Source organism: Marmota flaviventris, chromosome 1 (genome assembly GCF_047511675.1).
Source record: "Marmota flaviventris isolate mMarFla1 chromosome 1, mMarFla1.hap1, whole genome shotgun sequence".
Classification (NCBI taxonomy): Eukaryota; Metazoa; Chordata; class Mammalia; order Rodentia; family Sciuridae; genus Marmota; species Marmota flaviventris.
In genome coordinates, this window is record NC_092498.1 from 60,980,491 (window position 1) to 61,004,200 (window position 23,710).

The window sequence follows — 23,710 nt, forward strand, 5'->3', positions numbered from 1 at the left end:
TATTGGCTTTGCTTTTTCCCAGAAAAAAAATCTGTAGAAATATATAACTGCTGATTGCCTAACCACAGTTGGGAAGTTAAAAGTGAGGGATGCCTCTAACACCTTGGCTATTGCTCTTTGTGACAGACTTGATGGATAGGGCGCTGCTGCTTGCAGCTAATAAATCTGATTGAGGTAGGAGTCAGGCAGGGGTGACACAAGTGAAGCCAAGTCAGAAGGTTAATAATAGCAAACTCACACAAGGGTGGGCAGGATAATGGCCAACAGTGACAAGAGAACAATTTCAGGTACAATGTTCAGATTTAGGGTAGAAATGATTCAATACCTGTTTCTGCATAAACGACCTTTCTTTTTCAATAAGTCAAGGTTAAATAAACAATACACTACTAAATAAATTAACTTTAATCTCAGTTCTCTGGGGCACTACACATCCTCAGGAAACAAGTTTAAATAAAGTTCATGACATAGCCCTATTTGCTGTCTTACTTGAATATGTATACTCTGACACAGAGTCACATCATTTATTAATTTAAATGCAAAACTAAATTTAGACTTGCATGGTCTAAAGTAACTGGTATCTATGAAAAGGCCTAGAAGTAGAAACACTAGAGATATGGGCAAAAAGGGGAATAAAGCATTGCATAGCATTAGTTTTATTATTTATTTGATGCAGATATCTTCCTAAATTCTGTACAGTAGAAAGAGTCTCATAGGCGTTACAAGGTCTCTGATCTTGTGCTATATCAAATAATCTCCATTTTACATTTTATTTCTTTAGTCAAGATGAATTGAAAAACATGTGCTACATAGATGAACAAAAAATTACCTATCTGAAAAGCTATCTCAAGACCAGATTACTGGGATGGTATTTCTTTTGTCTTTGGAATCAGCCCAGGTAAAGAACAACTGGTCATGTCACATTCAAAGGCTATCATACCACACAAATTTAACGACTTCATTTTGAAAACTAATTAATTTTGGTTCTCCTAATTATGTTTTCAAAGAAATTCTATGTTGGATAGCTGGTGTGTGGGGGTCCTGTGTGCCTCTGGGAAGGGATTCCCAAAGTTCCAACTTAGAATCCTGAGAATACTAGATTTTAGCCCACCCTAAATACTCCTGATTTCTCTTTTCCTCTCTCTCATATCTACCTTCTTTACCATTTTTTGTATGCATGATTTTCTCTAATGTCCAGCCAGTACCTACCATGGTACTTTGAAATCAAGTAGCCTCAATAAAAGTTACTATAGTTTGGATCTGGGTTGTCTCTTGAAGGCCCATGTATTAGAGGCTTGGGCCTCAGCTTTGTGATATTGAAAGGTGATGAAACCTTGAAGAGTTGGAACTAAGTGGGAAATCTTAGGCCACTGGTAGGGGGTGGCGGAAGTGTCCTCCAAGGAGATTATGGGACCTAGGTTTCTTCTGCTTGCTCTTTCTCTTTGCTTTGTAGATGCAATGAGGTGAGTGGCCTCCTCTGCATTGTGCTCCTGCCATGATGTACTTGCTTTACCACAGACCCAAATGTAATGAAGCCAACCAACCAGGGACTGAAACCTCTAAAGCTGTGAGCCAAAATAAGCTTTTCCTATTTTTAAGTTGGTTATCTCAGATAATTTGTTACAGTAATAGAAAGCTAACTAAAATAAACATCATGTAGAAAATACAAAATGTGTCTGCCCTAAATGCTCTGGGTGCATTCTGCTTTCCTCATCTGTACTGGCTAAACTTCCTGTGGAAATTAGCTTCTGTATTTGCATTGAAAAGCTCCAAACATGTGTTTCTCTCATTATCAAGTTGTAAAATCAACTTGAGGGCCCATATTTTTCATCTTTCTAATGCAAGCCTCTAGCACTGTGCCTAGCATAATGCAGTTGGAAAAATAATTGTTGACCTCAAAGAAACTGAACTTAAAGATATTGTTACTGTCTTTGTAAAAAAAAAAATGCATTTTTTACCTTAGGATCTGACCACTGTGAAATTTTGTCATTTATGAAAGGTCATTCATTAAACAACGGAAACTATGTTTAATCATATTATTTAACTTAGAAATGAAAGTAGGAAATTGGGAGACAGTTAACAATTACCTATTAATTAGAATATATTAATATGCACTAATTCATTGCTTCTCCTTTATTTAATGATGAATATTAAGGATTTCTGACTATACAGTGATGTTTAAAAGGCCCCACATTTTTTTTTCCAGAATGGAATAAAATTGGCCAACATAATTCACCTTCTCCACATAATTCACTTTTGATGCAACATAATCAGTGCTCTAGATAATTTTGGGTATGTGATGATCAAAAAATAATACACATCTTGTGTTTGTAGGATGTTACAAAATTTATACAGGCTTGTAAAGCAATTGGGGTCAGTCATTAAAATTACGGCTTCCAAAGAAATAGAGACACACTGAATTAATTTGTTCATGCTTATAGGAACAAACTGAAATGGAAGGAAAATCTTTCTCTATTGGGTGAGAAGAGTGTCTGTTGTATAGGAACTGGTTCAACCAAAACACAAAGTTGTTACTTCCATTGGATAAAAATTTCACAATAAGATCAACTTAACTGTCGAGCTCAGAGTACATAATTGAACATAATTGAATTCACATAAATTGTATGTTAATATAATTAAAAGGTAAGACTTTGATGGCAATAGTAAATTTGAATGACTGACCGAAATTGCTTCATAAGGCCACATACCTTGTTCTTCTCTAAGAATATATTTATTTTAATCAGTGTATGTCCAAAATGAGCTAGGCTATTGATTATATTGTATCAAAAGTGATTAACTTTTTAAGTGTATTATTTTGAACAATGTTATTCTATTAAGACCATGTTTAGGATGCCACTGTGACTTATATTTTTAATATATAAAGCAAAGCATGTTTTCTATTTCAGTGCTACTATCAAAAACAATGAAAATGAAGTGTGAAATGAGAAGTCTTTTTTTTTTTTTTGAGAAGACAAGTCTTGGTGAAACAGAAGCACATTAGATTTTATCTTCAGTTTCTTCTCTCCCAGAGGAATGAACTCATTACAAGTTTTCTTCTCTATAAAATGATGATAATGATATTATGTGTCTCATCAGGGTGTTCAGGGGATTAAGTGAGAGAACATATGTAACCCTCCTAGTGCACACTAATTACTTAATACATGGTGATTTTAATATTAAAATACTAACAAAATTAGTGCTGGAGTAGAGAACAGAGCTATACTGAAATCAACTCTGTGGGTTACACTTATGATGAGACATATTTTTGAGAAAATTTCAAATTATTTTATTCCAACTGGAAGCTGAGGAGAGATTGTTAGAAGTAAAATGATGTGTTCTGTTCAACAATAACATGAGGAATTTCTTATAGAGCAAGTTCACATAGCCAGTAAATGATGGGAGGATGTGAACCCAAGTAATGTGACTTCAGAAAGAGCTCACATTCTTACTGACTACACTTAGTTTCCTTTCTGCAGTTACAGGCTCACAGCTATCTGCACAATATTAAGGTACTATATTAACTAGGTGTGAAAATGATTGTCTCATTATCCTTTCAAATGTTCAGCACCATTTTTGCCACTATAATAGATCTGCTCTTATGGCAAAATTTAGTTCCCTAATCTATATTAATATCTTAAATTTGCTACCTCATATTTAGTTTCAAAAATTAATAGTCACTGTCATATGTGCCTATGAATTTATATATATTTATATAAACAGAATGAAAATATTCTCTAAAGATAACAACATTTTTTTTATGCGGGGGCAGGTGTGGGTCGGTGGGGGGTACTGGGGATTGAACCCAGAGGCGTTCTACCATTGAGCTACTTCCCCATCTCTTTTTATTTTGAGACAGGGTTACATTATGTTGCTAGGCTAGCCTTGAACTTATGATCCTCTTGCCATTGACTCTTCAAGTTGATAGGATTACAGGCACCCACCATTGTGCTCAGCTGAAGGCAACGCCTTTTAAACCAAGACAGATATAGACAATAAAGATTGTATAACCCAGGCAGAGTTGATGATATTTACTAGGTCTAACAAGCCACAATCTATTTGCTCCAAGCTAGTGAAGGAGTCAAAGGATTTTTTTTTTAAATAATAATAAGAAGTATTTTTAAGGACTGCATTTTGCCCTTGAAGCAAGCCAAGCATTTAATAAATGTGAGACAATTTTTACCATTCTTTCGGGGAATACTGTATTTCCAAGAATGTCAGATACCATGCTCTGAATGATACTAGCAAATGGTAATCACAATACCATTGCACTTAATGGGTTGCTATAACCCAGTGGGATGTTAGGGGAGTTCTCAAACATCACTCTAAATGTAAACTCCAAAGCTGTGCAATAATGCTGTGTGTGTGACTCTCTAATACATGCTGTCACTTGTATACTCAGTTTCTCCTTATGATATCTATAGTGATATTGTTGTTTGGCATCTTTTGAGAAAGGAAGATATGGGACATTATAAGTCTCAGGGACTCTTGATGCTTGGTTATACCAGCAAGTGGTATAAAATTATACCTTTATGGACCTTGGCTTCTTAAATGTGCATTAATTTTTATTATTTCATAGAGTACTTATTAAGATAAAATTTAATATCTGTTAAAATGCTTTAGAAAATAGATGTTATTTCCAACAATAACTATCTACAAAAGCAACCGAGATATGGGATCACAAGAGCCTGCAATGGAAACTTAAGTGTCTTTGGATTGCCACCATTGTTAGCTATTTATCAAGTAATCTGTATGTTTCTTGGTTTGGGCCCAGGACTACATTCTCTACAGCTTAAGACCATCATTTGTAGAATAATGAACATAATCTGTTTAATTTCTTTTTGATGGCAAAGAAGTATTCACCTCTGAGCACCTGTAACTTTGTGACATTTCTGCCTTTTACCTCACTATGCTTACTTATGGCTAGACTTGATTCTACCTCAGCTTCAGTCAGGAAAGCTACTTGTATTCTCCTGCCCATAAACTCCCTTGAGGTGGCCCGCATGTCCAACAAGTCTCTCTCTTCCTTCTATGTAACAACATGCTTCTTCAGTCTTAAAATTCAGTAGTAGAACCCATCTTCTAAAAGAAGTCCTTCTTAATTAACCAAGTGCATTTCCCATGCCAGATGTTAACTTCGCCCAATGCATGTACACCTGAAGATACCTGCCATATTTCCTTATGCAATTGTGTGTGGGCATGTGTTTTCTTTCACCTCTTTGCCCTCCCTTATTCCAAACAAACTCACTAAAAGAACTATTTCAGAAGCCGACCAAGTAAAAGGGTCCTGAAAGGGGAGGAAAAAAGGAAGTGAGGACATATGCTGAATGAGTCCTTTGATCAGATATCTATAAAAGGTGCATTAGCCACGAAATAGCTATGACCTACTCAGTGCACAGGGGTTTCATTACCCCCTATCATTACTTGTCCCTGTCATCACCAGGGAACAGTTTGGCATATATCGGGTTACACACTCTGCATCCCAGGATAGCAGGATCAACTTGTGTGCTTTACAGTTTATAAAAGTTTCCTCAGATATCATCCCATACATTGATATTAATAGAAAAACCAACTGGAATGCTGTTCTGCTTTAGAAAAGGAACACATGCCAACTTATTTAAATATCAGTTGGGCTTTCTTGCTTCAAATGGTGCAAAGGTGACTACTGAAGTATGGTATCAGGTATCTGGTGAGTTATAAGGTGAGTGAAGAGGAAGGAAAAGGAATGTGTGTGATTGTGCATCCACTTAGGAGCTGGGATTTTAATTTAGTTTTGCTTCAAAAAAAAAAAAACCCACAAGCTGAATTTTAGACTGGATGGAAAAGGTAATTTCAAAATGCTGCTGCCTAAAAAGCTAAAATGACATAGCTGCAGGCGCTAGGGTTATAATTAAATTAAATAGAACAGCGATTGAGGATTGCCAAGACCCTGTTGTTGGGTTAAGCAAAATGAACACACATTCAGAATTCAGAAAGGAAAGAATAAATTTTCAATAAACCTCAACCAAGCTTCCATTGTAAGAGGCTAGATTCCTTGTACAAAATAATGCTCTTGGTGGAATCTGAATAGATAAAACTAGAGAAATATTAATCTATACAGACACTAAAGAAGACATAATCTACCTGAAGAAGTTAAAGGTGATATCTCCCTATAAGGGTGTTTCCCAGGAAACAATGCATATAACATTAATTAAATGTAAGATGTGTTTACAAAGACATAAGGAATTCAATTCAAAGGAGAATGCTAGTCTTGCAAAAAAAAAAAAATGAACTCACTCAAGTTATTGGATTATTTTTGTTGTAAAATAAAAAATTACTAAATCCAAGCCATGATTCTTCTAGTTATATGTTCATTTGTCTTTTTCTTAGGTTGTAATTTTATCAGGCACTATTCAGTGTTTGGGGCTCAATTCCATGTTCTCTGGATACCAAATTGATATATGGATTTTTTTGAACTTTAGCCTAAAGAATATCCAAGAGTACTACTATCTCTATCTGTATATTTGTTTTTTAAAGGCAACAGAGTATTTAGTAATCAAAATAGAATAAAGAAACTATAAAAACAGCTGGCATTGTTCCTAAGAAAAAGAAATGGAGTGATACAGGAATCATGCAGATTCTTGAATATAAGCATGGACACTGGAATTATACTGAAAGAGAATTGAGTATAAGAAATATTTTCCTTTATGAAACCCCTCATATATATTGACTATCTACCTTTACATACTTTATAATTATAGACTAAAGATTAGGAGAATGCATGTAAGAATGATGTTTTAGTAATAGAAAAGACAGGTTTTATAAGTCTTAAAGATGGACTTGACAGAAAAGATAGTATAACAACTACAGACCTGGTTGGAATAGGAAAGATGGAACCATTGAAAATTACCTAGCAATAATAATAGAAATAAAACCTAATGCAAATATGAAAAATATATGTTGTTCTTGAATGTATTTAGAACAGCAGACAGACTTAATCAGAGTTGACAGGTAAAACTAGTCATTAGCATATAGATAGGAGGTAAGGCCATGGGAATGGGAGCAATAACCCAGGGAGAAGTGGTAGAGAGAAAAGAGAAGCTCCCTGATGAAGTAATCCAATGGAAACTGAATACTTAAGAGTGGCTCTAAATCTGAACCTTCTTAGCGTGCTGCTCAAATTCCACTCTTTCATCAAGTCTTCTATGAACACTCCAGCTCACAGCCAGTTGTCCTATTTTCCTCTTATATGGTGAATGATGAATCCCCACCCCATAATTAAATGATCTGTATTACTTTGGAGAGCTTAGCACATTGTCTTCTAAACTATATTGCTCTTCAAAAACTGGGTTCAGTGGTCATATTTATTTGCATTTTTTCAGGGCTAATAGTTCAGTTCTACAAGTGAGTATTTAAGTATGGGTGAATATATCAACTTGCTTTGTGTGCAGAGAGAGAAATTACATTAAAAGGCGTAAAATCACTTACGATATGTAAGAACTAAGTACTAGAAGATGCTGTTATGTAGCCTTGAAGCCTTAGGGACAGGGGTAAATCAACCTCAAAGAAAAGATTTAGATAAGTCAAACAAATGTGAAGAAGGCAAAGAGAATAGATATAAGTTAGAATAAGTTGAAAAGATAATCTGGGAGAGATTAAGACATTTCTTAATGAAAACAAATATTGGGAGCCTACGCAAAATGCTAAGAATTAATTTTATAGGTCAAAAACTAAAAATAAGATTTACCACATAGTAGTAAGAAACTTAGGGAAAACACAATCAATCTAGTTTAATTTTGATCTTGTGGTGCTGATTTGAAATGGTCCCTTTGACATAGTAATACTAAATCTATTTGGATTCCTTGTATAGTTTTGGTTATCAAATTCTTCAATTTTGTCTAAAGACAACATTTTTGAGGAGTTCTCACCAAGAGCACATAAAATATTGAGTTATTGAAAATATGATTCCTTACAGATGTTGATATTTTAAAGGTAGCATGGATGGCTGCATGAGTGGCCTTGTTCAATGTATATTAAACCAGGCCCTTTGAAATACTTGGTGGTTAGTCCACAATTGTGCATTAGGTTACACGATAAGTGCTCATTTTCACGCTAACTAGTAAAAATAATTGGATTTTTTTAAAAAAATCATCATCAGTTTTGGAATGCAATATTTTATGATGCATAGAATTTAGGAAACCTTAAATTACATGTACTGAGAAGGATTCAGATCATCTTCCCTCAGCAGATAAAATTAAACTCTCTGGGTTTTCTTTGCAACTATAATTCATAGTTTTATATTCAGTTACTTGAATTTGTGTTGATGATCTGGATTTCTCTTTTACTTCTGGAAGAACTTGTCTGTAATATTCAGATCAGCATTTACCTTTCTATTTTGCTTTCTGCATTGTTGAGCACATCTTACCACTGAGGGACACTTAATGCTGTGCCTGACAGTATGACTGACAGAGACCCACATTTAGCTCTGAGAGAGACTGTTTCCAGTATTGTGTGGAATATAGTGAGCATTTTTTAAAATGATGAAAGCATAGAAAACAATAGAATCTCGTTTTTAAAACAATTTTAAGAACACAGAAGATAATTCAACAGTCATTTTAACATATCTTTCAGAGAACCAAATTCACCCTGATGGTTTAAGAACATAAATTATATGACATTTAGAATACTTGGATCATGAATAGACTGCTCAGTCTATTCACCAATGTGATGGGCTAGAAGAAACATGGAAAATACATAAAAAATTCTTTAAATACTTTAAATATAAAATTTCAAAGTTAAAAACATTGTTAACCAGTTTCTTTTAACATATATTTTAAAAGCCCTTAGTGTTTCTTGTTTAAGCATCTTATGGTATGTATGACAGACACAACATCTTAAACTCAAATGTCTTGAATTGAGTTTCATTTTCTATTTATACTTATTGCCCAAGGACCTTAAACTTCTTGGACTATAGCATCATTATCTGATAAATGAGAGTTTAAAATCTCTATATCATAGACTGTTGGTATCTGCAACACAGAGAATGCATGTAAAAATACTTCTAAACTTTAAACTACTGTTATTGTGTAGTACCAAAAAATAATATTTAGATATTTGGTCTCAGGCAAGATGGTATAGACTTAATTTTTCCCTTTCTTTCCCTTTAAATACAACTAAAAGTCCTGGAAATGATTCAATAGAAAAATTATAAAAAGATTCTGAAGGACAGAAATAAGGTAGACTGGCTAGGATTAGAGGAATGACACCACTGAGAATTTTTTCTTTTATCTCTTATATATCTTAGACTATGCATCAAGGAGGCCTTCAGCTTGAAATAGACAACACACATATATAAACAAAGAAAGAAGAAAAGAAATGAAGAAATTCTATTTTGGGACAAAAGGCCAGAAGTGTGTACAGAGAAGTGTAGCAGGGACCTGGGGCAGCCTCATTCTTGACCCATGACAAGTTGTAGTGGTGAATCCCTTTTATCCCCTGCAGTGGCATTGTATTGTTCAGAATGGTTGCCACATTTACTAACACCAGCAATAGCCCAATGCAACTTCAGTGGTACCTCAGTGGATCCCATGTAGCACATCCTTGGCTCCACCCCTGACAGGATCACATGGGCAGAAAACAAAGACTAGGAGAACAATTTCCACCTCACAGATCTAGCATCTCACATTATTTCCAGTGACAACAGGTAACAAAGAGCTTTCTGCAACTTGTAGGTGGCACCTACAGACATGTATATCAGGAGTTCCCAAATCAGAACAAGTAAGCAGACCAAAACGACATTAAAAATGTTCTGAAAATTAAATTGCATTTGAAACTATAGCCTAGAAAATAGGCTAGAACCTACATACCAAACCAAAACAGGGACACCGTCTGCTAAAATAAAAGATTTTATTTTAAATGTCTGCATAAAAAATGTGTAGGACAAACTCAGTTTAACTCCTCATACCAATGGCCAGGAAAAATCACAACTTGGATGAGAAAAGATTAATATAAAAACTAGATATCTTTGAATTATCTGACAAGAATTTTAAATCAGTAATCACAACAAAGCACCAAATAAAAATTACAGCTGAAAATCAAAATAACAGAATTAAAATCTTGCTCAGACATAGAATATAAAGGCAGAATTAAGGACAGATCCATAGAATTTACTCAACAAATTGAGCAACAGAAAAAATCAATTTGTCTTACTCAACCACTTGGAAGAAATGGACCAATTCCTATAAAACCACAAATTACTGAAACTTAAACAAGATAAAGTACACAAACTGAATAATCCCTTCACTATTAAAGCAATTAAAATTGCAATGAAAATATGCTTAAAGAAACCTTTAGGTCAGGTGGTTTCACAGAAGAGTTTTAGTAAACATTTTAACAACAATTCACACCAATTACATATGTTCTTTTCCAGAAAATAGAAGTGGGATGGTAATTCTTACCAAATCATTTTATATGGGCAATATTACCACAATATCAAAACCAGATAAAAGTGCAACAAAAGATAAATATTTCTCATAGACACAGACACAAAAATATTTAATAATACATTAACAAGTTGGGGTTGTAGGTATAACTTCGTGGTAGAGCCCTTCCAAGCACATATGAGGTCCTTAGTTTAATCTCCAGCACCATCAAAGAAAATAAATAATAAAAAATAAAAATAATAAATTAGCCAGTTGAATAAAGCAGTGTATAAAAATTGTACACCATGCCTGAGTAGAGCTTATCCTAATTATTCAAGACTGGCTTGATATTTGAAAATCCTTCAATATAATAGTGTACCTTGTCAACAGTCTAAATAAAAAATATGATTATATAAATGGGAAACTGTCTAGGTAGAAATCACAAGGAATTTACCAAAAATGTTCCTGTAACTTACAAATGAGTTTTGCTAGGTCACAGGACCCATGATCAACCCACAAATCAATTTCACTTCTATATACCAAGATTAAAACACAAAATTATTTACTTGCTCAAAATTTTTAGGTATATGTGAAAAATGTGTATACCATACTTTGCTGAAAATTACAAAATGCTAATGAAAGACGTCTAAGAGGACTTAAACAATTTAAAGACTTATGTTCATGGATTTGAACACTCAGATTAGTACAGCTATCAATTCTCCCCACGTTGACTTATGCGTTTAATCCTATTCCTGTGAGAATCCCAGCAAGACTTTGGTACTCCTAGAAAACCTGATTCTAAAATTTATATGAAAAGGAAATAAACTTAAAATAGTTAAAACAATTTGGATCCAGAATAAAGTAGAAAACATAACTATACCTAATATTAAGGCTTACTTATGGCTATAGTGGTACCAGTGAAGATTAGACACCTGGATCAACAGAACCCATGATGTCTGATGAAGAGGCACATACAATTCAAGGGAGAAAGGACAGCACTGACAAAAAATGGTCCTCAAGTAATTGGACATCATTTTGCAAATAAATAAAATGAAAAGGGATAAAGAAGAACCTCAACTTCAACCTTGTACTGTATGCAAAGATTAATTCAAAATAGATTATTTAAATATAAAACATAAGACTATATAGTACTTAGGAAAAAACATATGTGAAAATCTTTGGGACCTAGGCTAGCTGAGAAATTCTTAGACAAGTTACCAAAAGCATGATTTATAAAAGGAAGGGCAATAAACTGGATTCATCAAAACTAAAAACACTTCTCCAAAAAGATCATGTTAAAAAGGATGAAAAGACAAATCACAGGCTGGGGAGAAGATGTGTGTAAATAACATATCTGATTAAAGGACTTCTTATCTATAATACATAAAGAATTCTCAAAACTTAATTTAAGAATCAAACAAATTGGGCAAAAGACAGGATTAAACATTAACCCAATTAGGATATCCGGATGACAAATAATTTACATGAAAAGATATTCAATATCATAAGCCATTAGGGAAATGCTTGTTAAAACCAAAATGCAGTATCACTATGTATCATCAGGATGGCTAAAAGGAAAATGAAAATTATTCTAAAGAGCAAATGCTGGAAAGGATGCAAAAATCTGAATTACATGTTCATTGTGGGTGGAAATGTCAGAGTAAAGCCACTCTGGAAAACAGTTTGGCTGTTTCTTTTAAAACTAAAATGTACTTACCATTTAATCCAGCAATTGTACTCTTGTACACTTATCCCAGAGAAGTAAAAATGTTATGTTCACATAAAAACCTGTATATTCATAGCAGCTTTATTTGTATTTGCCCCAAATTGGAAACAATCCAGAAATCTTGAAGGGGCAAATAAGTAAAAAGGACATATAATAAGCCATACTATAGTAGCATAGTGTATGGCAATAAGCAAACTATTGTTATACACACTTGAATGGATTTCAGGAATTGTGTTGAATGGAAAAAAGACTATCTCAAAAAATAAAATAAATACAGTGTATGACTCCACTTATATAACATTTTTGAAATAACAAAGTAATTGAAATGAGGAACAGATCAAGGGTTATCCGTATGGATAACTACACATGTGATACAATTGCACGGACCCCCCAACCCCTACCAGCACACACTTACACACACTGAATACTTGTATAACTGGTGAAATCTGAATAGGCTCTTTGGATTGTACCATTGTCGATTTCCTGGTTTTAATATTATAGTCTGATTATTTGTTAACTTTGGGGAAAGTTCATAAAGGATGTTCTGGACCTCCTTGTATATGACTTTGTAACTTCCCATGAATTTGTAATTATTTAAAAATAAAAAGTTTTTAAAAGGTAATACTTGAAAAGTTTTGAAGTCATTCTTTTATTGTGTAGAACAAATAGATTTGACGGTATTGATGCAATTTTTAAGTTGAAGTTGTTACAATGTAAGGACAAGCTAACACTTTTCTAAACATAAAAGTAACTTGAGCAAATAAGAAAAAAAATGTAGGACAAAATTTCATGGTCCTCACATAGTTTCTATTTGACAGTTTGATAAATATTAGCATGTATAAAGGCAAGATATACAAATAATTATTTCAGGTGTGATATTCAATATATACAACAGCTTTCACAGTGTAAACATCAACCAATCTTTAATAGACACAGGGGCTAATTAGAACCAATAAAATAGCTACAAGCTTCCCCCCAAATTTGGTACCAATGCACAATAATGGAATTATCTATTCTACATGATTTATTTTGAATAAACTATTATTTCATCCATGAAATTCTTATATTCCTAAATAATTGATATTTCTGAGTACTTCTGAGCCAAAAATACTGGAAAGGGTACCATGCTATTGGTTGAAGCATATCTCAAAAGTGTTGCTATAGAAAATCATGACTAACACGAATAATTGCTAGTTAGCTAAATAAGTATTAACTGTCTATATTAAGATATTTGCCACCTCCTCATTTTTTATAACATCCAAGATATCAGTAGAAACAAAATAGGATTCAAATTTGTTCATAATATTTAAAGATAGGTGTTCAGTACTTGTACATAAATAAATTTTAATAATTGAATAAAAAAGTCAAATAATTTATAGATATTGAATACAAAAATGAAACCACCTAGTCAATTCATATCAATGAAATTATAACTTTGTGAGCATACAGGGCCACTTTAATGGAATGAAAAGGAAAAATCCCTAACTATTAACATCAGGCTAGAATTAGCAAGATGGAAAATTTTAGCCTACAAGGATTTATTCATCTCCATCTCTCCAGGACACCTGTCTAAATTTAACCCTTATTTTCCATGAGTCTAAAACAGTACCTGAAAGTTAGGAAGTTCACAGTTATTTAGAATTTATGGTGCAACAAGTATGATACTTCTGAATGTAGAGCTGAACCTCTATTAAGCAGATGTAATTCTCATTCTACAGGTAAGAAACCTCACCATCCTAAATACTAAGTACCCAAGAGCCCATAGATTTGGGGTTGAAATAGTTTTTCCTGACTCCAATCCACATGATTTCTTCTTCTGAGCATAACCGTATGGTTCTACTGAATTTAATCACATTTCAATTTTAAGAAAAGAATGGTCCCAGAAGGCTTTATTCGCTTTTGATATTCCAACTCAGTGATTCTTGAAAGAAGTGTCAGAATATGAATGTTTGTAATTGGAAATGTCTCAAGAGAAGTCCCACACCACTGATTCTGAGGGGACAAATATGTTGGTGCTTTATACGCAATTTAACTGGTTTTGCATCCAAATTATTTAATAGTTAACTGCTATTTCTATGGCATTTTAAATAAGACTCTATTAGCTTGCTTAATAGCACTCCCCCTAATCTAATATTAGAATCCCATGGTAGGTGAGGACTTTCTTCTGCCATGTGAACTGGTACTAAAACTCTGGAACTGCACAGAGCTATGATAAACACAGAGAACACAAGAAAGCTGGCATTTCCAACTGTACTGTGGGAGGAAAAAGTGTGTTTTTATGTTCAGTAGCAGTGTTATCCTTCAGATAAAGGGGGAGATGAGTGCTTCAGTGTCAATAGAATAAGTGCTAGTTTGATGCATATTTGCACTGAGCCATCCATGTTTCCTTTAGCCCCTTGAAACCAAGGAGAAAATAGTTAGTTTTTTTCACTAGCCCAATGATAATTTAAGTCCATTTCTTTCATTTGATTTCCTCTTATCATAACTGACCAGGAAATCAGGCCCCTAAGTGAACAGCTCTGAAGATGCATGTTGTAGATCTGTATCTATACACGCATATTCACATAATTATATACATTCATATGCAATATGCATACATATACAACATGGTGTACAACCCTATTAAAATATGAATTTCTAGATAGAGTGGAGTAAATAATTTTTAACCCATGAGAAAACAAGTAATTTAAAGGGATCAGAGAACTACTGAATTGACAAGCTGAGAAGCTCTAAGATGCGGAAGAGAACACTGAGAAGCTCTAAGATTTGGAAGAGAACCTTGTAGAGGTTAGGGAAGAATTGGAAGAGGCTTTTGTGATTTGGGGCTCTTAGAAATCTGAATTTGGACTAAGCCTGGGAAGAAAGCCACTGCTGGAGATTAGAGTAACCAGCAGAGAACTAAAGACTCTTGAGAGATTAGAGTGACAAAATATAAACTTGAGAGATCTTAGGCACTTGGTCAAGTAACCCTTGACATTTGTCAAATTCTGAAGCTGCAGGATCTTCTAACAAAAAAAAAAAAAAAAACAACCTCAGATTCTCAAGATGCACCTAGATTTTCTGCAGATTTATAATCCTGAGTAGAAAGATATTTAAAAATATTCATGTTCAAGGTGTGCCAAAGGAAAGGCCTCACAAGAACACACCAGGTTAGAGTTCATCCTGTGTATCAAGTCCAGCCCACCTCTATTTTTGTATGGACCACAAATGAACAGTAAATACCATTTAAACAGTTGAGAAAATCAGAAGATTATTTTGTTACATAAAAGAATATAGTTAAATTTCTGTGTCAAAAGATAAAGGGTTAGCAGAACATATCTAGGACCTTCATATATTGATTTTGGCTGTTTTTGAGCAATGAGTGGTTGCAAAGAGACTGAATGATCTGCAAAGTTCAAAATATTTACTACCAGGCCCTTTACAGAAAATGTTTGCCAACCTGCACTAGGCTGTTAGTTGAAAACCCTAGAAGGCAAATGCCCTTAAGACAGGGGCAAACCAAAGATATACTGTATCTTATCGGAACTCAATCCAACCTCAGATTGGCTCAATTCTAAATTAGATTAGGGTAATTAGCTTTCACTCTATCTGCCTAGCAGAGGGAGGGTGAGTCTTTACAAAAGAAAGATATCATCTGGAACAGCAACAGGTTTTAAATACACATTTTATGCACACTCCCAACATTCAGAAAATTAGTGCACCGTGTGTCTGAACTGATTTTTGATACATGAGTGATTTAACTGGCAGCCCAACAGTAATCCTTTAAGATCTAACATTTTAAAGAAGCTATAGTCCATGTTAAAGAAAGGAAAAATAAACCATAAGTAACAACATTACGTAAGTACACTCTTCTTGGCAAGGAAACTTAAATATGTGTCCAGAATAACAGCATTTTCATTAAAACTAGTAAATACTAGTTTCCATTGTACAATATTCGAATAATATGTGGAACTATCTATGAATTATTTATTTTGTAGAAAATGAAAACAGACAGTAACTGATCAAAACTATAAACTTTTTAAAGGATTCATTTGTCAATGACATTTGGTTCATAGGACACTGACATATTTTAGGCATTTACCATCTTGAGAAGGCTCAGAAATGTAGTTTTTTTTTCCCTGAAAAATCGGATAAAACTGAAATATCATAACTTGGCAATATGTTATGTCTACTTTTCTCCTAGGATTTTAAAATTTGACTTTAAGAGCATTTATAATGAAATGAACAACTCAAAGGAACAAGACAGTTATGAAGTTCAATATATCACAGAATGTAAAAATTGTTAAATTCATTTTAATTAGGTTATATTAACATTTTACATCTGTGTCATAAGTAAATTATAACTCTCAGACATAACAGATCAGGTCATTTTAATTTATAACCTATCACAATTTGCATCACATGTCTTATTGGTATCAATGAAATGTAACTTAAATGTGCTCAAAAGTCCAGATCATATAATAATTTTATGAGTTAAACCACATATAGTTGTACTATAATATAGGAGGAATAGAGATATTGTTATGAATATAAAATTCAAAGCAGATAATATTGATTAGAAACTGGATATTTGTGTATTTATATGTGCATAAAAACTGCATTAGTTTTTAATTTAACTCAGCAGTGTATCTAGCCTGTGAATAGCTGCCTTATAACAGGAACACATGATATTATTTGAAAAAATCAGAATTATTATTAAAATGAAAGGACTTTGAGAATTAGAGATTTTTTAAAAGTTGATTTGTAAAAAGTTTTTAAAAAGTTTAAATACTATTGGCCTGGTTGATCACCTTTTAGAGCTCACAATGACAGATGCCTCTGAACAGGGAAGTAATAATTTGATCAGATAAAGACTGCAAATGTGGTCAAATAGTAAATCATCAGGACAGTATGGTATTTGCCATTTTAGCTGAATTATAAGCACTATTTCAACATTAACCACAACATTTTAAAAATTTACATGTATCAGTAACAGCTTCACCTATACAATTTACCAATTTAATAACAAAGTTTACATTCATCTAGTCCTCTGAAACTATTTGAAAAATATTCTTCACATATATGAAAACAGTCCGTTTTTAAGCAAGTCTATTATATTTAAACCTAGTCCTAGAAAATAGTAAGAACAATCTAAGACATTCATGCAATTAGTTCTCTTATTTTCATATTTGATTAAAAATATACCTTCATTAATACTGGTTCCATAATAACTGGCAGAATGCTATGCCTTTGAATACAAACAAATATTATTTATAGTTCCACAATACTTCTTCTCTATGCATCATATCTGACTCCACTTAAAATATCAGAGTACTCAGAGAGACATATTGCAAACCAAAAGTCCTTAGTAGGTGGTGGAAAGTCAGGCCAGGAGTCAAACAGAATCAACAGAGATGACAGAGATGTGATATTCAGCACAGTCTCCTCAGGGAGAAAAAGCAAAACCACATGGCCCTGCTGAAATGCCGAGTTAATTCTCTCTCCTATCTGAGCTTTAAATAGTACATTCTGAAAATTGTTTCAACTAGATTATTGCTTCTTTAGGTGAGTCCCTCTTTTAAGAAACACAAACATTCTCAAAGGGCATTGCTGAAATACCATAAAAACTTAATAACCTACCATTTTCTTTGCACTCTTCTGGAGGTTTAGCCTTTTTCGCAAGTCGTGGATCCAGCCATGATGTTGTCTTTGTGTTATGGCTGAAAAGAAAAGAGATCACTCTGAACAGACACATACTAAAAGGAATCAAGTTTATTCCTTAAGAAAAAAAATAAGCAGGGTTAGTCCAACAAAATTGCAATCGATACACTTAATTTGCTTACTGGTTCTAAGTAGCCCTGAAGGAGGTGTAAGAGTAATTGTGCAAGGCAGCTGTAAATTTGGCAACCTCAGCTCCCTGTCCTCAAAGCGGCTATTTTTATTAAAATCAACTTGAATGTTGCCAAGTTAACCTCATTGAAAATGCAGAACTCATCCAGAGCAACAGGAATTTATTACAAATACAGGATTCTCCAGTTGGAAGAGCACAGTCCACAGACTCTGATACTGTTTTCTGAGTTTTGCAAATGCAGTATTTTCATCTTAAACCTGCCCTTTTCATAAACAACTGTTCTTCTAACAACAGAGCTGGCAGAGGCAGTCCAAAAGTGACGCAAATTACAGCATGTTCCTGGGATTCCTACATTTTCTCAAAAAGTGATTAATGACAATTTTCTTAACTCGCATTAAACTAACACCCTCCTAAATATTCTCAACCCATCTAGGAGAGTAGAGGATAAAAATGTCTGCCTTGTAATGTTTCTGAAATGAAATTTCCAGGATTTAATAAAAAATGATATTTTCATTTTAAAATAATATGTTGTCTTGCAAGTTTTTTTGCCAGAAATCTAAGAAGCAAAAGAGAAATGTTTTCAGAGGAAGTTTACTTCACCTGCTCCTAGCATCACCTGCACTGGAATCACCTGGTGCACTTGCTGGCAATGCTTTCTGGGTCCTTCCAAATCAGAACCTTTGAGGTGGGACCACAAAGCCTCCATCATCTGTGGGCAACATAGGTGATTCTTATGCACATTATAATTCAAGAACCACTCAATGGCTCAGCTGCTCATTAGAGCTAAAACACTTACTGTGTACGGCTATAGCAAGAGATCTCACCTGCCAATGGACAAATTACCAAGACTGCAATGAGCTTCAGAATAGAACGTGCTTTTAGGAAAGTATAAGGTTTATACACTTGGAAGACCAACAAATGGTACATAAATAAGAAGAATGGAAAAATAGGTTGGAAATAGAAATTAGGATCAGATAAAATAGGGGCACTTGAGCACAGTTGTTAGGAGGGCAAATGCTAATGTTGATAAAAATTTCACATGTATTTTTCTCCCTTCAGTGAAGTCTCTCCCTTCATCATGTAAAGCTACCAATGTTAGCTAGATAATCTGATGAACCCTATTAAATTTACTATATTAAAAGTAAAGTTCTCCTAGCAGTATATTTGATAGTAAACTTGTAGGTACTAAGTTCCCCCTAATGGAGGGAATTTTGAAGCCAAAAGAATAAAGGAAGGAGACAAGATGGGCTGTGGAAAGTTATTCCAAGGTGTTAAAGCACTCTTCAAATATCATTTTCTTGATGATCATTATATGTGCCTATGTATAGGGCTATCTCTGATCTGAGAACTGGGACATTAAGACTGGTGGGTTTTGAAATCTCTGCTCCTTAAAAAAGATCCACTTCTACTTCTGACTCTTATGTGGAGTAAGAGAAAATACTGTCCACTTTCCTCACCTTTAAAAGCTTCTCAGTGATAGATGCCTCTGACCAGGGCTCTAATAACTTGATCAGATAAAGTCTGTGTATTTGATCCAGTAATAAATCATCAGGAGAGCATGCCAACTTTTATTTTCCCCCAATTTGACCTTTGTAAAGTCTGATGGTGCTTCATTATCAAGTTTCAGGAGGAAATAAAGTATTGAGGACACTTTCATCTGGTTCTAGCCCTCATTTATAGGATGTCAATATAATCTAGTCTTTTCCTCTGAAGACTGGATGTTCTTGCATGGAGGTGTGGACTAGTCTAAATGTGAGGATAGGAACACTGGCTTCAGAGTTTGCTGCTCTCATTTTTAATAAATTACTTTAAAAATACTCATTATACACATGCCTCAGTGTGTTGTGGTGTGTGTGTGTGTTTGGGTGTGTGTGTGTTGATATTCATGTTTCTATAAGGTAGGGGGAAACTTTGGGAGTGGGCAAGAAAAAGAAATTTCTTTTTGTCCTGTTTCTTCCAAATCCTTCAAATCCTTTCCCCATTTTGAAGAAAAGTTATTTCTCTGTCCTTTAGACATATTTATAAAAGCAAATGCATCTATGGATAAGTATTAAGAGCCATTAGTAAACCACAACAGGGAGTCAAATTACCATTTCTATATCATACCACCATGGGTCTAAAATACTGGCTAATTTTGTAGGGAACTATAAGCTTCCTGGCTTTCCTAAGTTTGTGCGAAGCATTTCATTACAGGATGAATTTTTTTTTAGGTTGAACTAGCATTAACAGTGTGTCACTTTAATACATTTTGACAGATTGAGTCTCTTATAGTTAACAGCATTTTCAGCTGTTGTTCAGAAATGATTCTGAAAGAAATGTGGGTAGTAGTTACCTTAAACATCACATGAAGATACAGCACAGTATTTTCAATAGTGACTCTCACCAGTCTTATAATTTGCATGTTCCTTCTAGATGCCTTACAAAGGGGACATTTTTCATGCATTTGGGAGACAACGGACCAAATAGCGTTTCCACTTCCTTAAATTACATATTTTTAAATTCTAATAATTCCATTTGAAAATAGGATTAAATGCTGGTCAGGAAACTGTGTACAAAATGGAATCATTGAAATATTTTTCACCATCTGCAGGCTATCTTTCCTCCAATTTGAGAAGGTGATTTCATTTCACTTTCTTAGCTAGTTCAGATTCAGATGCATGACATCAGTTTTCCATATTAGATTAAATTGTGTTGCATAAATACTAGGAAAAGAAAATGCTATATCATTTTATATTGCAATTTGTTTTATCAGGATACCTACACATACATAGGCTACTTTTGCACAGAAACTTTTCTTATTCTAACTGGGGAATGGAACATACAGTTTTTAGTAACCTTTAGTAATCATAAAATGACACTGCTTTATATATTTCTATGGGTAGAGCTTATGTGCTGAGCACTAATGTAAAAGATCAGATGAAGAAAAGTCAATAGTTATTTAAGTTCAGTCAATGTCAAAAAAGCTGGATAAAAATCTCTAAAATATGTTTTATCCTATGGGTATATCCAAAAAATCTTCTCTAATGTTAAACTATATATTTAATCTATCTAGAGGATTAGGAAAAGCCAGAACTGAGGTTTCATTCAACTCCACAATTGTAGTTCAAATTCCTATCAGGATGGCCTTGAGGATACACAGTAGGCTGACCTGTAATGAATCAGAAATTTCTGTACATTTTGTAAGCTTAACCTTTGCCAAACTGACAAAAGCAGCAGGTTAAATAATAACATCTTCTGAGCAAACACTCTTTTAACATACAGCATGCTTCATTTCAATTGGAAAAGCTACTCTCAGTACAGTACGTCACAGCACAGCCAATAATCTTATCTCACAGTTCTTGCTATCTACTCTGTTGGGGACTCAGCAGAATTTTCACATCATTTTATTTAATGCCAATGAGTCTGTGGCTAAGTATTATTAACTTCATTTTATAGATGAAGAAATAAAGATTGAGAGAGGGTAGGTAACTTGCCCAGGTTACAAAGCTAGTACATGAAAATGAAAGCATGTGTACCCAGATGTAACTGGATCCCAAGTCCAAGGGTTTTTGGTGAAACCAGGGGCAAACTGAACCTAACACTGCTTTGCATTTGGAGTATTTTATGTCACTCCCCCAGGTGGCAATCCAGCTCCAAGTTCCTGTCAGTCATTCAGAAATAAACCCTTACATAGGGTACTGGTCATGACTTAAATTCCTTTGGAAGTGTTGAGCATTGCTCTTAGTAGGTATTAAATTAAATTGCACGTGCATAGAGATGAAAGAGCTTTGTGATTGAGAAGGTACTGACAATATCACTGGAAAAAAATTTTCTCCCTATTAACTTAAGTTCTCTATATGAATAGTTTTCAAATCAAATTTTAGCCATTCAAATCCAAATGTTTTCCCAGAATAAATCCCCTTTTTAAAATCCCCATTTATATAATGTGCATAGGAATATTAGGTCTTGGGCCCTAAAGTTAAAAAAGACTACCAATGGGTTGAATATTTATGAGGAGCAGAGCTTGAAAGTTTCTTATCACTCATGCCACACTCTTTCCTGCATTCCATTTTTTCATTCACTCTGTTTTCCCAGTGAGGGTAAACACACCTTCTCTGCCAAATCCAATTTTAAGACTTGTTCTCCTTTCTTTTTATTACCACCTGGGCCAAAACAACATTCCCATCACTGCGTGAATATTGGAAGTGCTTTCATTCAACAGAAACATTATTAGTGGAACAAGAATCTTTTATTATTAAACATTCTTTTCCTTTTCTCCATTTTCTCTAAAAACAGTAACCGATTTTAGAGACAATAATTATTCAAAATGTACATGGTTGTTAAAGTTTCAATAGTAGCAGTTACATGGGTTCAGAGACAAAAAATCATAGAGATTGTTGATCATATTTTATGAGTTAAACATTATTTTTAAGGATACACAAGTTTATTATATCTAATAGTGAAAACTTGAGATGATTATATTACTTCCAAATGACTTCAACTTCTTTCTACATCATCATTCCTAAAAGAACTATTGGAAACAGTGATTAGACATATGATTAACAGAGGAAACATTTTCAAAGATTCCATTTGCTCAAAATCTTGCTAATTTTTCCCTATTTATACAAAGGTAATGCACATATAAAACTACTGTTAATGACTTTTTAATGACTGTTTCCTAAATAATGCTCCTATAATTTTACTCAAGCATGTGAGTCAGGGAGCTTGCTACCACCCTGCCTTTCATGTATTCAGCAAACTTTTTTAAAAAGAGGTTTTGTTGTAAGTATTGTTTTGGACATTGTGGGTGTTGTTTCACACTATTTTATCTAAAACTCTTTTTTTCTGACTGAGGATTATACCAGAATCATGTGCAGGTTCATGTGCGCACACACACACGTGTGCGCACAAGGACATGATACAAATATGGAGAATAGCTACTGCTTTCCTGCTTTTGTAATACATACTACAGAAAGTAAGCTTAAGCCGGATTTTGCAACTGGTAAGGGTATGTCAAGTCTAGAATGAGTTTGGTAGTACTGCACGCCACAAAACTATTTTACATTTCTCTCCAATAAGCTTCCATAGTGTTTTGTCTTCTATGTAATATGTGAAGGTTCAAAGTATTAGAAATGGCAACTGATAATTTATGTAAAAGTTAAGGGGATACAGAAATAGCAATACAAGAAGAAACATAGACTTACTGTATGTTTGTTTAGATTCAAAAGAAAATTCACCTCTAACAAAGATTTGGAAACCATCTACAGCCATGACATTTTTCACAGATGTGATTTCCAGTTTCAAAAGCCTGCATTTAAAAGTCTATTATTTGAGATGACATAGTGTTCACTGCCATTCAGGAAGATGGTAGTAAACAAATAGGTTCTTGTTGTCATTTTGTTTTTTGCCAAAGCAATAGCAGTCTCTTTTGTGTCCCTAACTAAACTGACTCCCAAACAAAGAAGTAATTTAATGGGATTCCCAAAGCATGTCAATCCAGATTAACCCTGTGGCAGCTCCTCTTTATGCAACATTTAGCCTCTGGAATAGCAAATTTCTGGCCAAGAAACTTATTAAACAAATACCATTTGTAATATAAAAGTTTACTTTAGCCAATGTTTATTTATAAGCTGGAGGTAGTATGGGATAATGGGCATGACTTTGTAGGGTGACAGAGCTAGATGACCTTGGGTATGTTAATTTGTCCAAGGGTGCCTTAGAACCTCATCTATAAAATGGAGATAAATCAAGCACTGCCTTGGGTGACTGTAATATGATATA

The 23,710-nt window shown here is 34.0% G+C and overlaps 1 protein-coding gene across 2 annotated transcripts in view; it reads right to left on the bottom strand.

Annotated features, from left to right (window-relative positions):
* Positions 1 to 23,710, bottom strand: part of Magi2 (membrane associated guanylate kinase, WW and PDZ domain containing 2) — a 1,283,934-nt gene that overhangs the window by 394,307 nt on the left and 865,917 nt on the right. For both annotated transcript variants that reach the window (XM_027926401.3, XM_027926400.2), the window contains exon 6: positions 17,740 to 17,819. In XM_027926401.3, the coding sequence (XP_027782202.2) occupies positions 17,740 to 17,819 (80 nt within the window). The remainder of the gene's footprint in view (positions 1 to 17,739; positions 17,820 to 23,710) is intronic.